Source organism: Ahaetulla prasina, chromosome 2, assembly GCF_028640845.1.
Source record: "Ahaetulla prasina isolate Xishuangbanna chromosome 2, ASM2864084v1, whole genome shotgun sequence".
In the NCBI taxonomy this organism is placed as follows: Eukaryota; Metazoa; Chordata; class Lepidosauria; order Squamata; family Colubridae; genus Ahaetulla; species Ahaetulla prasina.
In genome coordinates this window covers 3,493,413-3,509,161 of record NC_080540.1, presented here as the reverse complement: position 1 = coordinate 3,509,161, position 15,749 = coordinate 3,493,413, and the positions used below count along the sequence as shown (strand labels likewise).

General features: G+C 41.3%; 1 protein-coding gene across 1 annotated transcript in view; it reads left to right on the top strand.

Moving 5' to 3' along the window:
* Positions 1 to 3,439: 3,439 nt before the first annotated feature.
* LOC131193701 (zinc finger protein 845-like) overlaps positions 3,440 to 15,749 on the top strand; it is a 48,699-nt gene continuing 36,389 nt past the window's right edge. The window contains 5 exon segments of the mRNA XM_058174176.1: positions 3,440 to 6,585; positions 8,493 to 9,087; positions 9,349 to 9,463; positions 9,583 to 9,650; positions 11,549 to 11,678. Of these exon segments, the coding sequence (XP_058030159.1) occupies positions 8,683 to 9,087; positions 9,349 to 9,463; positions 9,583 to 9,650; positions 11,549 to 11,678 (718 nt within the window). The 5' untranslated portion in view covers positions 3,440 to 6,585; positions 8,493 to 8,682.

Genomic DNA, 15,749 nt, shown 5'->3' with positions numbered 1-15,749 from the left:
AAAACGTTTTTGTTTGTTAAAACTTTTTCAATTAAAAAAAAAAATAGTCAGGCACGGGAAGGGTTCTGTGGCTCCTGGTGTTTTGTTTTCTGTGGGAAACGGGTGCAAATGGCTCTTTGAGTGTTTAAGGTTGCAGACCCCTGGTATAGGTTCTCCTACTTGATCAGGGGGCTGGACTAGAAGAGCTACAAATTCCCTTCCAGCTTGATTTTGATTCTGAATCCTCAAACCTTCTGTTTTTTGTTTTTTGTTTGCTTTCTTCTTTCTTTTTGCTAAATAGAAGTTTTAAAGGAAACATGGACATCAGTGGAGATGAAGATTACAATTTGGCCTGAAAGTGATGTATCCCCCTCACAGAGAGGGACTCCTCAGGGTGCCGTTGGCGCGACAGTGTCGTCTGGCAACGCCCAGGGGAAGGGCCTTCTCTGTGGGGGCTCCCGCCCTCTGGAACGAACTCCCCCCAGGACTCCGTCAACTTCCGGACCTCCGAACCTTTCGTCGCGAGCTTAAAACTCATTTATTCATCTGCGCAGGACTGGGTTAGTTTTTAAATTTATGGGTTTTTAATGGGTTTTTATTATTTATCTTAAATTTTTAATCTCGGCCAATTGAATAAGTTTTTTAATTGTATTTTAATTGTATTTATATTGTAATATTATTGTGTATTTTTATCTGGCTGTGAACCGCCCTGAGTCCTTCGGGAGAAGGGCGGTATAGAAATTTAAATAATAAATAAATAAATAAATGTATGGCTGCCAATATTTAAGTGGTGGAGATTTCCCAATCATTTCCCAAGAAGCAATGGGTGGAAACTAATCAAGGAGAGAAGCAACTTAGAACTAAGGAGAAATTTCCTGACAGTTAGAACAATTAATCAGTGGAACAATTTGCCTGCAGAAGTTGTGAATGCTCCAACACTGGACATTTTTAAGAAAATGTTGGATAACCATTTGTCCGAAATAGTGTAGGGTTTCCTGCCTGGGCAGGGGGTTGGACTAGAAGACCTCAAAGCTCCCTTCCAACTCTGTTGTTGTTGTTATTATTATTATTATTATTATTATTATTTTCAAGAAGCTCCCACTGATGAGTATATCCACTAGAGTGAATATAGTGGAATATATCCACTATATTCACAAGGAACTTGTGACTATACGGTAACAACAAACCTTGTTTCACACCTAAACTTAAGCAGCTACGACATTCCAAAGAGGAAGCCTACAGAAAAGGTGATAAAATGCTGTACAATCAGGCCAGAAATGCACTAACAAGGGAGATCAGAGCAGCAAAAAGAAGCTACTCTGAAAAGCTAAAGAATCAGTTTTCAGCAAATGAACCAGCAAACTTGTGGAAAACTCTTAAAAATATCACTGGCTATGGCAAACCTCCTTCCCAGGCTGAAGGTAATCAACAACTGGCAGATGACCTGAATGAGTTTTACTGCAGGTTTGAAAAGAAATTACAGCCACCTATCTCCACCACCCCTACCTCAGGCACACCAACAACAGCCAAGCCTCCTACAACTGACCCCATTTCATTGGGTTCACAACCCCTAGTGATCACAGAAAAGGAAGTGCAGGATCTATTTCACAGACAAAAGCCAGGAAAAGCTGGGTCCTCTTTGTAGACTTTAGTTCAGCATTCAATATCATCATTCCAGACACTCTTCTAACTAAGCTAAACCAACTACAGGTAACGGAACAGACTTGTAAGTGGACAACAAGCTTCCTAACAAACAGGAAGCAGCAGGTGAAGCTAAGCAAGATCACATCAAATACCTGTACAATTAGCACAGGGACCCCCCAGGGCTGTGTGCTCTCCCCACTTCTCTCTGTATACCAATGACTGCATCTCCAACGATCCATCTGTCAAGCTACTGAAGTTCGCAGATGACACAACAGTGATTGGTCTCATTCGAGACAATGACGAATGTTGAGACTGTTTGGGATGAGTTTGACCGTGTGGCTCCCGAGGACATGGACAGGTTACTGGGTAGGTTGAATGCCACCACATGTTTACTGGACCCATGTCCCTCCTGGTTGGTGCTGGCCACACAGGATGTGACACGAGGCTGGCTCCAGGGGCTTACAAATGCTTCTTTGCAGGAGGGGGTCTTTCCGGCCGCCTTGAAAGAGGCGGTGGTGAGGCCTCTCCTCAAGAAGCCTTCCCTGGACCCAGCTGTGTTAGGTAACTATCGTCCGGTCTCCAACCTTGGCAAGGTTGTAGAGAGTGTGGTGGCATGTCAGCTACCCGGTACCTGGAGGAAACCGTCTATCTAGACCCGTTCAGTCGGTTTCCGGCCCAGTTACAGCACTGAGGCGGCTTTGGTCGCGTTGGTGGATGATCTCTGGAGGGCCAGGGATAGGGTTGTTCCTCTGCCTTGGTCCTATTAGACCTCTCAGCGGCTTTTGATACCATCGACCATGGTATCCTGCTGCAGTTGGAGGGATTGGGAGTGGGAGGCACCGTTTATCGGTGGTTCTCCTCCTATCTCTCGATCGATGCATGAGCAGTGTTGACGGGGGCAGAGGTCGGCCCGGGCGCCTCACTTGTGGGGTGCCTCAGGGGTCGATCTCTCGCCTCTTGTTCAACATCTATATGAAGCCGCTGGGTGAGATCATCAGTGGTTTCGTGTGAGGTACCAGCTGTACACTGATGACACTCAGCTGTACTTTTCCACGGACCACCCCAGCGAAGCTATCAGTGTTGTCGGTGTCTGGAAGCCGTACAGGTCTGGATGGGAGAAACAGGCTCAAGCTCAATCCTCCAAGACGGAGTGGCTGTGGATGCCGGCATCCCGGTACAGTCAGCTGCAGCCTCGGCTGACTGTTGGGGGCAGTCATTGGCCCCAATGGAGAGTCGCAACTTGGGCGTTCTCCTGGATGGACAGCTGTCTTGAAGATCATTTGGCCGTCTCCAGGAGCTTTACCAGGTTCGCCTGGTTGCCAGTTCGCCTTTCTGAACCGGGATGCCTTATGCACGGTCACTCATGCTCGTGACATCTCGTCTGGACTACTGCAATGCTCTCTACATGGGGCTCCTTGAGGAGCACCGGAGACTCAGGTAGTTCAGAATGCGGCTGCGGGTGATAGAGGAGCCCTCGTGGCTCCCATGTAACACCTCTCCTCGCAGACTGCACTGGCTGCCTGTGGTTTTCGGGTGCGCTTCAAGGTTTTGGTAATGATCTTTAAAGCGCTCCATGGCATAGGGCGGGTTACGGGACCGTCTGCTGCCAGAATGCCTCCCACCGACCGTGCACTCCACAGGAGGGACTCCTCAGGTGCCGTCAGCTAGGCAGTGCCGACTGGCGGCCCAGGAGAAGCCTTTTCTGTGGGGCTCCCACCCTCTGGAATGAGCTTCCCCAGGACTTGTCAACTTCCTGACCTTGGACCTTCCGCATGAGCTTAAGACACATCTATTTATCTGCGCAGGACTGGACTAGATTTTTTAAATTTTAATTGTTTAAATTTTAGATGTGGTTTTAAATTGGGGTTTTATTATTTATATGTCTATTTTAAATATTCGGCCTATTTAATAAGTTTTTTAGACTAATGTTTTACTTTGTATATTTATGTTGTTTTTAGATGACTGTACACCGCCCTGAGTCCCTAGGGAGATAGGGCAGTATAAAAATATGAATAAATAAATAACTAAATAAGAATCCGCATATAGACGAGAGATCTAATGACTAGCCTTGTGGTGCAACCAAAACAATCTGGAACTGAATACGCTCAAAACCGTAGAAATGGTGGTAGACTTTAGGAGAAACCCTTCCATACTTTCACCTCTCACAATACTAGATAACACAGTATCAACAGTAGAAACCTTTAAATTTCTAGGTTCTATCATATCGCAAGATCTAAAATGGACAGCTAACATCAAAAACATCATCCAAAAAGGATAACAAAGAATGTTCTTTCTGCACCAATTCAGTAAGCTCAAACTGCCCAAGGAGCTGCTGATTCAGTTCTACAGAGGAATTATTGAGTCTGTCATTTGCACCTCTATAACTGTCTGGTTCGGTTCTGCAACCCAACAAGAAAGACACAGACTTCAGAAGATCATTAGAACTGCAGAAAAAGCAATTGCTACCAACCTGCCTTCCATTGAGGACCTGTATACTGCACGAATCAAGAAGAGGGCCGTGAAAATATTTACAGATCCCTCACATCCTGGACATAAACTGTTTCAGCCCCTACCCTCAAAACGACGCTATAGAGCACTGCACACCAGAACAACTAGACACAAGAACAGTTTTTTCCCGAAGGCCATCACTCTGCTAAACAAATAATTCCATCAATACTGTCAGACTGTTTACTGAATCTGCACTACTATTAATCGTCTCATAGTTCCCATCACCAATCTCTTTCCACTTTTGACTGTATGACTATAACTTGTTGCTGGCAATCCTTATGATTTATATTGATATATTGACCATCAATTGTGTTGTAAATGTCGTACCTTGATGAACGTATCTTTTCTTTTATGTACACTGAGCATATGCAACAAGACAAATTCCTTGTGTGTCCAATCACACTTGGCCAATAAAAAAAATCTATTCTATTTTATTCTAGAGCAGAGTTGCAGCCAGAAATGGAGAAGTCCTAAATCCATTACTATTGTTTCAGTATTTTTTTCCTTTGCTTAATATTGTCAAAATCTGCCTTTCCACCCTGCTTCCCATTATGTCTTGTATGTGATAACCGAGAAACAAAACCATAAGGAGAACAGGAGAATGATGCTGAATTAGAAAATACAACTCATGGGCTCTTTGTCCTAATTTTGTGGTGATCTTTCCTTGCCTTTCCTCATGTTGGCCATCTTTGCCCTCAAACAGTTGTGTGAAGAAAGTGTTGCTTGAACTCAGAATAGTTCTAGCATTCTGGAAATATGCATACCTTTATATCTGTTCCGACGTTTGTCCACTCGTGGAGTGTTGAAGCAAGTAGTTTTATTAAGGAAAGCAGTGGAAGGGAAATGTGGATGCATATTAAGTTCCTCTAGCTAGCCAGCCTACTGGCCAACCAAGGTAATCCTCAATTTACAATCATTTATTAAGTAACCATTCAGTGTTACAATGGCACTGAATGATGATTCTGACTTCCTCCCTCCCTCCCTCGTTAGGTTCCTTCCCTGCCTCCCACTTCCCTCCCTCCCTTCTTTCCTTGTCCCAAGTTAGGGACACTCCAGAGATTCAGAATGAGAATCACTCCAGTGTGCTAAGATTACAAATGATCAATCAAGCAGGGAGACCTTTGAAAGTTTTTGGGGTCCCGTGCCTCTGCCTGTGCTGCCCGCAGTAGTCCCAGTTGCTGCAAGCAAGCAGCGAGAATGTCGAGAGCAAAAAGTGGGACTCGCCTATTTGGGGCAAGTTTTAACAAGCCGATTGATTCTGCAGAAGTTTCAGTGCCTTTCAGGAATGTAATCCCACTTCTGGACCAATTGATCTATCGCTCTATCTATCATTTATTAACCTGAGCTATTGCCCCCAACAATCTGAGTCCTCATTTTACAGACCTCAGAAAGAAGCATGGAAGGCTGAGTCAACCTTGAGCTACTGAGACCTGAACTGTCAAAGTGCTGGCAGCGGGTGATCAGCAGAAGTAGCCTGCAGTACTGCACTCTAACGCCTGCGTCACCAAGGTTCTTATATATACCAGCCACAAAGCTTTATAGCAATCTTTGAGCAGTTTACAAAGTCAGCATATTGACCCCAGAAATCTGCTCCTCATTTTATCAAACAGAAAGATTAAAGGCTGAATCAACTATAAGCTGGTCAGATCGAACTCAGCTTTCAGGTTTTCCTCCATTTTGGAAATATTTTTCTTTTCTCTTTCTCTTCAGAGCCTTTCCGCGGGCACAAGAGACGGGTCGCCCGGGGTGTTCATCAGAATTGGCTGGAGGGGTCTCTGCCCTTTCTGCTTCCCTCCTTCAATGTGAGGCTGAGGGAATAATTTGAGAAGGGCATCTGTATGTATTCAATGAAAGAAATAAAAAACAAATGTATGAAAACCATTTTCCTGATTGTGGCTTCCCTGCCTGTGTCCCACCTTTCTCCACTTAGGACGGGACTTCACAACAACCGCAAGACACAAGTTGTGCTTCCCAGAGAGCCTCCTGGTCCTCCTCCTCTGACCGCCTGACTGTTTCTGACAGGATTTGGACCAGTGGTGGGTTACTACAAGTTTGCCCTGGAGATTCCATCCAACTGCCTTCACCACAAACATTTCCTGGGCAGGAAGGAGAGGAAGGCGGCGAGGGGACTTTCCTCCTACTCCTATGACCATCATCCCTGCCCTTCCCTCAGAGACGCTCCTCTTTCCCGCGCTTTGCAGGGAATCCTGTAGATTTACGCGGAATCCACGAGGGGGCGCCTTCTGCCAAGAGAAGGGAAAATCAGGGACTTCCCCATTGGCCCACCGGAGGACGAAAGACACGCCTACCTTTGGAGAGGAGGCTGGGAAGGAAATGACATCATAGAGCCTTGCCCCTCTAGGACCTCACACTCGGTCCCCTTAACCCCTGGGGCTCCGCGGAGGCGGAGAGGCTGCGGGAGAGTCTGGCGGGGAAGATCCTGATGTGTCCCGGGTGAGTTGGGGGCTCTTCCCGGGCAAAGGGAGGCGGAGGAGGGAGAGACCAGCGTCCGGCCATCCGGAGGAGGGAGGCAGGGATGCCGTGGGGGGGATCCGTGGAGTCCCTTCTTGCCCCGTGTCCGGGGAAGAGCCCGAGTGGAGGGAGGGGAGGGTCGGCCTTGCGGAGGCCCAGCAGGAGAGGAGACAAGCCGGGCGAGGAAGAGGCAGGATTCGCACCAGGCTCCCCGAGGGCCCCATCCTGTCTCCCGAGAGTGGGAGAGAAGTAGGGCGGCCTCTCCAGCTGCCTCCTTCCCGGCCCTGCGCTGGGATGAGCCGCTTTGGGCTCCAGGCAGGTTTATTTATTTGTTTATTTATTTATTTATTTATTTTTATTTAGTCACAACAGTATATATAAGCATAAGCATGAAAATAACTATATAACATAAGCATGCATACATGTCAGCATAAGTGTGTAATAACTTTATTAATTGGATATAATGAAAGGAAACAATAGGACAGGAACGGTAGGCACTTTTGCGCTGTTATGCACGCCCCTTATGGTCCTCTTAGGAATGGGGTGAGGTCAATAGTAGACAGTTTTTGGTTAAAGCTTTTAGGATTATGGGAAGAGACCACAGAGTCAGGTAAAGTGTTCCAAGCATTAATAACTCAATTACAGAAGTCATATTTTCTGCAATCAAGATTGAAGCGGTTGACATTAAGTTTAAATCTATTGGTTGCTCTTGTATTATTGCAATGAAAGCTGAAGTAGTCTTTAACAGGAAGGACATTACAATAGACGATTCTATGAGTTAAACTCAGGTCATGTCGAAGGCGACGGAGTTCCAAGTTTTCTAAACCCAAGATTTCAAGTCTGGTGGCATAAGGTATTTTGTTGTTTTCAGAGGAGTGGAGAACTCTTCTTGTAAAATATTTCTGGACACGTTCAATTGTATTGATGTCAGAAATGTGGTATGGGTTCCAGACAGTCCAGCTGTATTTTTTTTTTATTTGAATTTATATCCCGCCCTTCTCCGAAGACTCAGGGCGGCTTACATAGTGTAAGGCAATAGTCTCATCCATTTGTATATTATATACAAAGTCAACTTGTATTGCCCCCCAACAATCTGGGTCCTCATTTTACCTACCTTATAAAGGATGGAAGGCTGAGTCAACTTTGGGCCTGGTGGGACTCAACCTGCAGTAATTGTAATTGCTGGCAGCTGTGTGTTAATAACAGACTGCATTAGCCTGTTGAGCCACTTCCCAGCCCTATTCAAGTATTCAAGAATTGGTCTAGCAAATGTTTTATATGCTCTGGTTAGTACTGTAGTGTTTCTGGAGAGGAACTGCTTCAGATTAGTTTTACAAACCCTTAACGCCTTTTTTGCGATGTCGTTGGAGTGGGTTTTCATTGGATATGAAAACTCCAAGGTCTTTAACAGGGTGGGGATCATCTGTAAGGTAATGTCCATCGAGCTTGTATTTAGTGTTTAGATTCTTTTTCCCAATGTGTAAGACAGAGCATTTGCTGGTTGAGATTTGGCGTTGCCAAGTTTTCGACCATTCTGACACAAAGTCAAGGTCTTTTTGAAGGGTAGCTGTATTGTTGGTAGCGTTAAATAGTTTGACATCGTCAGCAAAAAGAACACAATTACTTTTAATATGGTCACAGAGATCATTAATCTATAATATGAAGAATGTTGATCCAAGAACGCTGCCTTGGGGAACGCCGCTATTGACAGGAACAGGATTTGATAGGGCACTGCCTATTTTGACCACTAGTGGTCTGTTTGACTGGAACGCTGTTATCAAATTGTGGAGAGGTCCGGAGATGCCGTAGGATTTTAGGTTGGTTGAAGGTTGTTTAATTGCTAAATTCTACTTTCTAATTCTTGGCGTTTATTTTTCTTTCCATCTCAGATACGGAAACTGGAAGCCATGTGACATCTTTGCGAGCCAAAATTTTCTCTTGGAGAAAAAAAAAGAGCAGAATAACTTGGAGGGATCAGAGTCCTGAGGCACCAGAACTGGTCTCGTGAAGGAAAAGGCATCTGGAGACCCAGAAGAGTCCTTGGAGCCATTTGGAGTTGCTCTGCAGGAGAGAGAAAGGATGGAGACACAACCTTTGGGAAAGGAGGGAAGCGGAAAAGGCCCTTCAGCTGCTCAGCCTGGGAAGCTCTGGACAAGGACTGGGCAGAAGATCCTGGAGGAGGAAACAATCTTCCCTTCAGAAGTTCAGCCCTGGAACTTCAACCAATACCGGGAGGCTGACGGTCCCCGAGGACTTTGCAGCCGACTCCATGACTTTTGCAGGCGATGGCTGAGACCAGAAAAATACAGCAAAGCCCAGATGCTGGACCTGGTGGTTCTGGAGCACCTCCTGTTCCTTCTGCCCCCAGAAATGGAGGGCTGGGTGAGGGAATGTGGAGCAGAAACCAGCTCCCAGGCGGTGGCCCTGGCTGAAGGCTTCTTCCTGAGCCAGGTAGAGGAGCAGAAGGAGCAGGTCGACTTGCAGGTGAGATACTTTAATCTAGGGAGCTCAAAAGGGAACAGAAAATGTGTTTGAATAACTCACCCCTCCTTCCTAAAGTTCTCTGACATTCATAATAGGTGGCGATGTCCCACCAATTCTTGTAAGACTTTCTTCCATTGTTTTCTGACTCAACCTCACTGATGAATATTTGGGACTCTGAGGTTGTGTTCCTAATATAAGAATCCACTTTATATCATGTGATTTACATTAATTCTGCTTCTTTTTTCTTCCTCCTTTTGTAAGGGCTGCACTGTGGAAAAAAGAGATCCCAAGGGAAAGAAGAATCCATCAAATCCCCCTCAGGAGTTATTTTTCAGGAGGATCCCTTGGGTAGATCAAAGTCAGGAAACCTCAGGAGGTAATCGAAATGCCCTGGTTACCCAGCAAGATCCCATCTACCTTACCTTCTTCTCTTCTGTAATATACTTCCTCTTATTTTGTTAAATTACGCAGTTTGAAATTATTTTATCTTTACAGAGAAACAAAGCATGAAGTTTTCTGGTTTTTACGATGGAGCTCAAGCAGTGGTTGAACCTCCAAATCAAGTAAGAAAGGGAAAAATTATTAGATTTGTATTCTCCTTTCCTTCAGGAAGTGACGCAGGTGTGCAGAATTTACTCTCCTTCTATTTCCCTCCCTTGTTTGGACTGGATTATTTTTGTGTTCCTCTGTGACATGGAGAGTTTAAAAGCAGGTTCAAGTTGTTCTCACCCAGCATAGCTTCCTCTGTAGACTATTACAGGGACATAATGGTTTGTCATTTCTACCCTCAGATTCTGTTTAGGAAATGTTTTTTAAAGACCACTGCTTCTGCTAGAACTCCTCCAAATATGAGTTTACAAGAAGTAATTTTTAAAAAGGGCTTCAAGAAATAAGAATAAACGGATCACATTGGTAGTAACTGCTAGACACCCATTCTTTTTGTCATTCTTTGACTTGGAGTTGTGCAAGGCTAATGAAAAATAACTAAATACTCACATTGCCACGTTACTATTTTTAAAAAGCCTTGTTCATAAACAGTAATTTAAAAAATAAGCAAATCAAATAAAAAATAAAGCAGAGTTTTAAAATCCAAATAGAATGGCCACATAGAGCATTTAATTGCAGTACATCGGGCTATAAAATAATTTCCAATCCTCTGATTTGTGCCCAGATTAGGAGATCAAACATTGCCGCTTTGCAATGGCTGAGAAACGGCTTTGCAGAAAATTTTCTTTTCTTTGTTTTCTCCCATTCAGCCAATGACTCAGACTACTAGATCAATGAATGATAGAGCGATAAATCAATTGATCCAGAAGTGGGATTACTTTACTGAAAGGTGCTGAAAGTTCTGCAGAATCAATCAATTTGATAAAACTTGCCCTAAATATTTCTTCAGTCAAAGAAATTTTGAGAATTGTCCATTTTCTCATCTAAGCTTAGGACTTGTGTGAAGCACAATCATTGAACCTAGTGCATATCTTTGCTTTGGGAATTTGGGAACAATGGAGCAGAATAACAGAGTTGGTAGGGATCTTGGAGGTCTTCTAGTCCAACCCCTGCTCAGACAGGAAGCCCTATAATATTTCAGATAAATGGCTGTTCAATTTCTTCTTAAACAGTTCCAGTGTTGGAGCATCCACAACTTCTGGAGACAAGTCATTCCACTGAGTAATCGTTCTCACTGTCAGGAAATTTCTCTTTAGTTGTGGGTTAGTTCTGTCCTTGCTTAGTTGAATAGTTTCCGTCCATTGCTTCTTGTCCTGCCTTCAGGTGCTTTGGAGAATAGGTTGGCCTCCTCTTCGTGGCAGCCCCTGAGATCTTGCCACACTGCTATCATGTCACCCCCTAGTTCTTCTTTTCACTAAACTAGACATACCCGATTCCAGCAACTGTTCTTTATATGTTTTTGCCTCCAGGACCCTAATCATTTTGGTTGCTCCTTCTAGAGTCTCAATATCTTTTTTACATCTGGGAACCAAAACTGGATATAACATTCCAAGTGCGGTCTTACCAAGGCATTATAAAGTGGTACTAACACTTCATGTGATCTTGATTCTATTCCCCTCTTAATGCAGCCTATGATTGTATTGGGGTTTTTTTTTTGGCAACTGTAGTATACTGCTGGATCATGTTTAACTGATTGTCTACTAGGACTCCAAGATCCCAGTTGCACTTTCTACTGTTGAGCCAGGTATCACCAATTCTGTGCCCATGCATTTGGTTTTTCTTTCCTAAACGTAGCACCTTATATTTCTCACTATTGAATTTCATTTTGTTAGATGGGGCCCAATCTGTCTATCCTTCTATCTCTTTAGCTTATCTTCTGGAATGTTGGTATTCTTGTTACTTTGGTCTTGCCTGCAAATTTGATGAGTTCCCCTTATATCCTCTTGTCTAAATCATTGATGAAGATGAACTGCTTTTTCAAATCCTCCTGTTCTGTTCTTTTTTCCGTGTTCAGGAGAGTCTTGTGTCCTTCGAGGAGGTGGCTGTGTATTTCTCTGAGGAGGAATGGTCTCAGCTGGATCCTGACCAAAAAGCGCTGCATTCAGAAGTCATGCTGGAAAACCATAGAAACGTGGTCTCTCTGGGTAAGAGTTTTCTTTTTTTTTTAATTGAAAAAGTTTTACCATAAAATTTTTACCCATTACATCCCCCACCCCTCCCCCCACCCACAATCAACCCCCTCCCCCCACCCCACCCCAGACTTCCCAGAGCAGAATACAAGGTATACAATCTGACAATCATAAACTAGAATATCCAAATTATCCATAAATTCCCATCCCTCCCCTAAAACCTCAACTCTCCTTCTCCATAAAAAAAAACCAAAAAGAAGGAAATGCTCGTTTGTAAAATATTTGAAGTTTCTTCATCCAATAATTGTTCTAAATATAGTCAGTCCATCTTTCTCATTCCGGTATATTTTCTTGTGGGTTTTCAGTCTGGTATATTGAAGTTTCTAACAAATTCGATATTTTTAACCTCTAGTCTTTGATAACAAACATATAATCCATCTTCCAATATTACATTAACCATCATCACAATAAATTACAAATATTTTATAGCCATTTTAACATTTTAACCTTAAGCAACTCCCTTTCTGTTTTAATTTTTATTTTAATTTCCTCCTCCCCAACACTTTAAACCCAACATCAATTTTTATCCAAAGTTACTAATTCCACCATTAATAAAATAACGTCAATAAAATATACTCCCACATTTTACTTGCGAATTAAAACAAATACACCCCAACTTAATTTCCAAATACCATCTATAAAACATTTTATATATTAAAAAAAATAATTTAAATTATCCTTTCTTACTTTCAATTTTTATCCAAAATAGATAAATCCACCATATATAATAATAACAGCATAAATATAATACACCCACATTTGACTTACAGATTCAAACAAATGCACATTATCCTTTCTATTTCTTTTATGTTCATAAATTTTTACTTACAGTTTACCTTTTCCCATAAAAGGAAACACTTTTCATCTGACAATGTTGCTTCTTTACTCCTTGTTCTTTTTTAAAGATTACCATCCTTTGCTCCTCCCCTGCTATTTTCTGTATTTCTTCTCCCAAAGTTACAGCCCCAATTTCAAATTGTGTTTGCTTTACTTCCTTCTCCCCTTTTTTAACCATTTCCACTTCTCCTCCCACCTTAACTTCTAAATCTGGTAAACTTCCAGCCTTCAATACCTCAACATAAAAAGCTCTTGCTTTGGTAACTGTGTTAAGACAATACTTCCCTCCCATATAATTTACTGCTAGTCCGGCTGGCACATTCCATCTATACCATACCTGGCAGTTTCTAAGCTCCTTTACCAAAAAAGCATATTCTTTTCTGTTCCTCAATATTTTGGAAGGAATTTCTTTCAACACCAAAACCTCTTGACCCAATATTTGAATTTTATTTTTATAGGAGGCTTGCGAAATTTCACTCCTAATCTTCCTAGATGCAAAATAAATCACTATATCCCTTGGCAGCTGTCTCTGCCTTGCCACCCATTAATTAACACGATAAATTTTCTCAATTTGCTTTCAAGATCCACTGATGTCAGTCCAATCACCTGTGAGAAGGCTTCTGCAAATATCTTTTTTAGATTCTCTTGCTTATTTTCTTTTAAACTTCTCACCCTCAATGCAAATTCCATTGTTTTATATTGTAATAAAATCCATTCTTCATGAGACTTCCTGTTGGCTCCGCTTCGTTGATGGCAGTCTTTTTTAGACCGCTAACCCCATAGTCTGTAGAGCTGCCAGGACAGCGTCAATCAGTTGTCCGGCAGCTTGAAAATCTCCCCCTTGGGCAAAGAGGGAGAGATGAACATTCGGGCTGAAGTTGAGCCACCCGGAGAAGCCCCAGAAAAGTTTCTGGAGGCTTGAGGGGAGTGCTCCTTCTAAAGCCTGAAACAAGCTCCGGACTCGGAGGGCATCTGCCTTTTGGCAGAAAAAAAACGTAGTGTCCAATCTCCACGGCAGAAATGGATTTGTGGTGGATTGTAACGCGGATAGAACAGAAACTGGAGTTCTAGCATTTGTTTGTAAGAAGATTGCAAGCCCCTAATAGAGGATACATTTGTTGCGAAGATAGGAGAGAAGAAAGCAAATGATGTTTTGTGAAATGCAACCAAATGGCGATTTGTGTATTGGAAATGAAAGTTAAGGAAATGCTTATTAACAGCCAGATATACAAGAAGATACTGACTAAATGGAAGAAATGAGAATTTTATGATTTATATTTTTTCTTCTTCTTTGGGATTATAGTGATTTAGAAGAAAAGTTTTCTGAGTCTTTCCTTTTTAACCCCTTTTTGTTCCCTGTTACTGGGTAGGTTATATATTTTAAAAAATGGCTTTTAAGTAAATAGTACCAAAAGCCACTAACAACTTTGAAATTTCTTCAGTTCAGATAGGAAAATTAAAAGAAGACATCAAAGAGGAATTAAGAAATTTTTTACAGGAGTTTCTGGAGACTCGTTTTTCAGAAATAGATCAAAAATTTGATGAAATAGAGAAAGAGATGTTGGATTTTAAGGAAGTGGTGGAAAAGCAGAAGAGGGAAATGAAAATGGTAAAGGATGCAATTTTGCAAATATTAAGGTCTTATATTCAGATGGAGGATAGTTTGGAAGAACTTAATAAAGTTAATTTAGAGTTGCAAAGGAAAATAGAGGAAATTCAAAAGAATCAAAACAATTGGAACTTAGATAATAAGATGGAAGATATACAGGCAAAGGTAGATAGGGCAGATGAAGAAAGAGTAATATTACAATATAGATTAATGGAATATGCCATAAGGGTGAGGGGGTTGAAGGAAAGTAGAAAGAAAAATTTAAAAGAGATTTTTAAGCAAGCTTTTGCTCAGATAAAGGGTGTGGAGCCAGAAGACTTTGAGATTAATGTTGAAAGAATTTATCATGTTAATTCTTGGTGGGCAAGACAAAATAGATTACCGAGGGATGTGGTTATTTATTTTACAACTAAAAAGGTTAGGTATGAAATCTTGTAAGCCTTTTATAAAAATAAATTTCAAATATTGGGACAAGATATAAAAATTATGAAGGAAATTCCTCCTAAAATGTTAAGAAAGAGAAGAGAATTTGCTTTTTTAGTGGATGAGTTTAAGAAACATCAGATATATTTTAGATGGGAAGTTCCAATGGGTTTGTCAGTGAATTTTAGAGGTAGAAAGTATTTTCTTAGTACAGTTATGGAAGCAAGACATTTCTATATTAATGTTTTAAAGAGTGGGAATCCTTTGTTGTTAGATGCTAAGTTAACTGGTTTGGAGATGATGGAAAATAGAATAGGAGAGGGGAGGAATGTTTAATATGTGAATATGATGATTATGGTTAATTTCTAAAATTGATTTGTTTAGGGTATAAATTATAGGATTTTTGTTATTTGTTATTTGTAAGGTATAAACCTATGGGATGATACTATTTAATTTTGATGGATGGAAAGTAAAATTATGAAGGAAATTCCTCCTAAAATGTTAAGAAAGAGAATTTGCTTTTTTAGTGGATGAGTTTAAGAAACATCAGATATATTTTAGATGGGAAGTTCCAATGGGTTTGTCAGTGAATTTTAGAGGTAGAAAGTATTTTCTTAGTACAGTTATGGAAGCAAGACATTTCTATATTAATGTTTTAAAGAGTGGGAATCCTTTGTTGTTAGATGCTAAATTAACTGGTTTGGAGATGATGGAAAATAGAATAGGAGAGGGGAGGAATGTTTAATATGTGAATATGATGATTATGGTTAATTTCTAAAATTGATTTGTTTAGGGTATAAATTATAGGATTTTTGTTATTTGTTATTTGTAAGGTATAAACCTATGGGATGATACTATTTAATTTTGATGGATGGAAAGTAAAATTTACGAATTTAGATAATGTGGATGTAATGATGTTAATTGTTTATTGTTATATTGTGGATGTAACTTAAATGATTATTCGTTTTAATTGATACGCTTTGGATATAAGTTTATAGACAGCAAAAGTTATGAAGTTAAGTTGTAAATATCATATCTGAGACACTTTATTCGTAATGATATTTGACTGATGGAGTAATATTGGAAGATTGGACATTAAATGTTATGACAATTGAAGAAATATATAAATGATGAAAATGGACTTATGAAATTTGAAG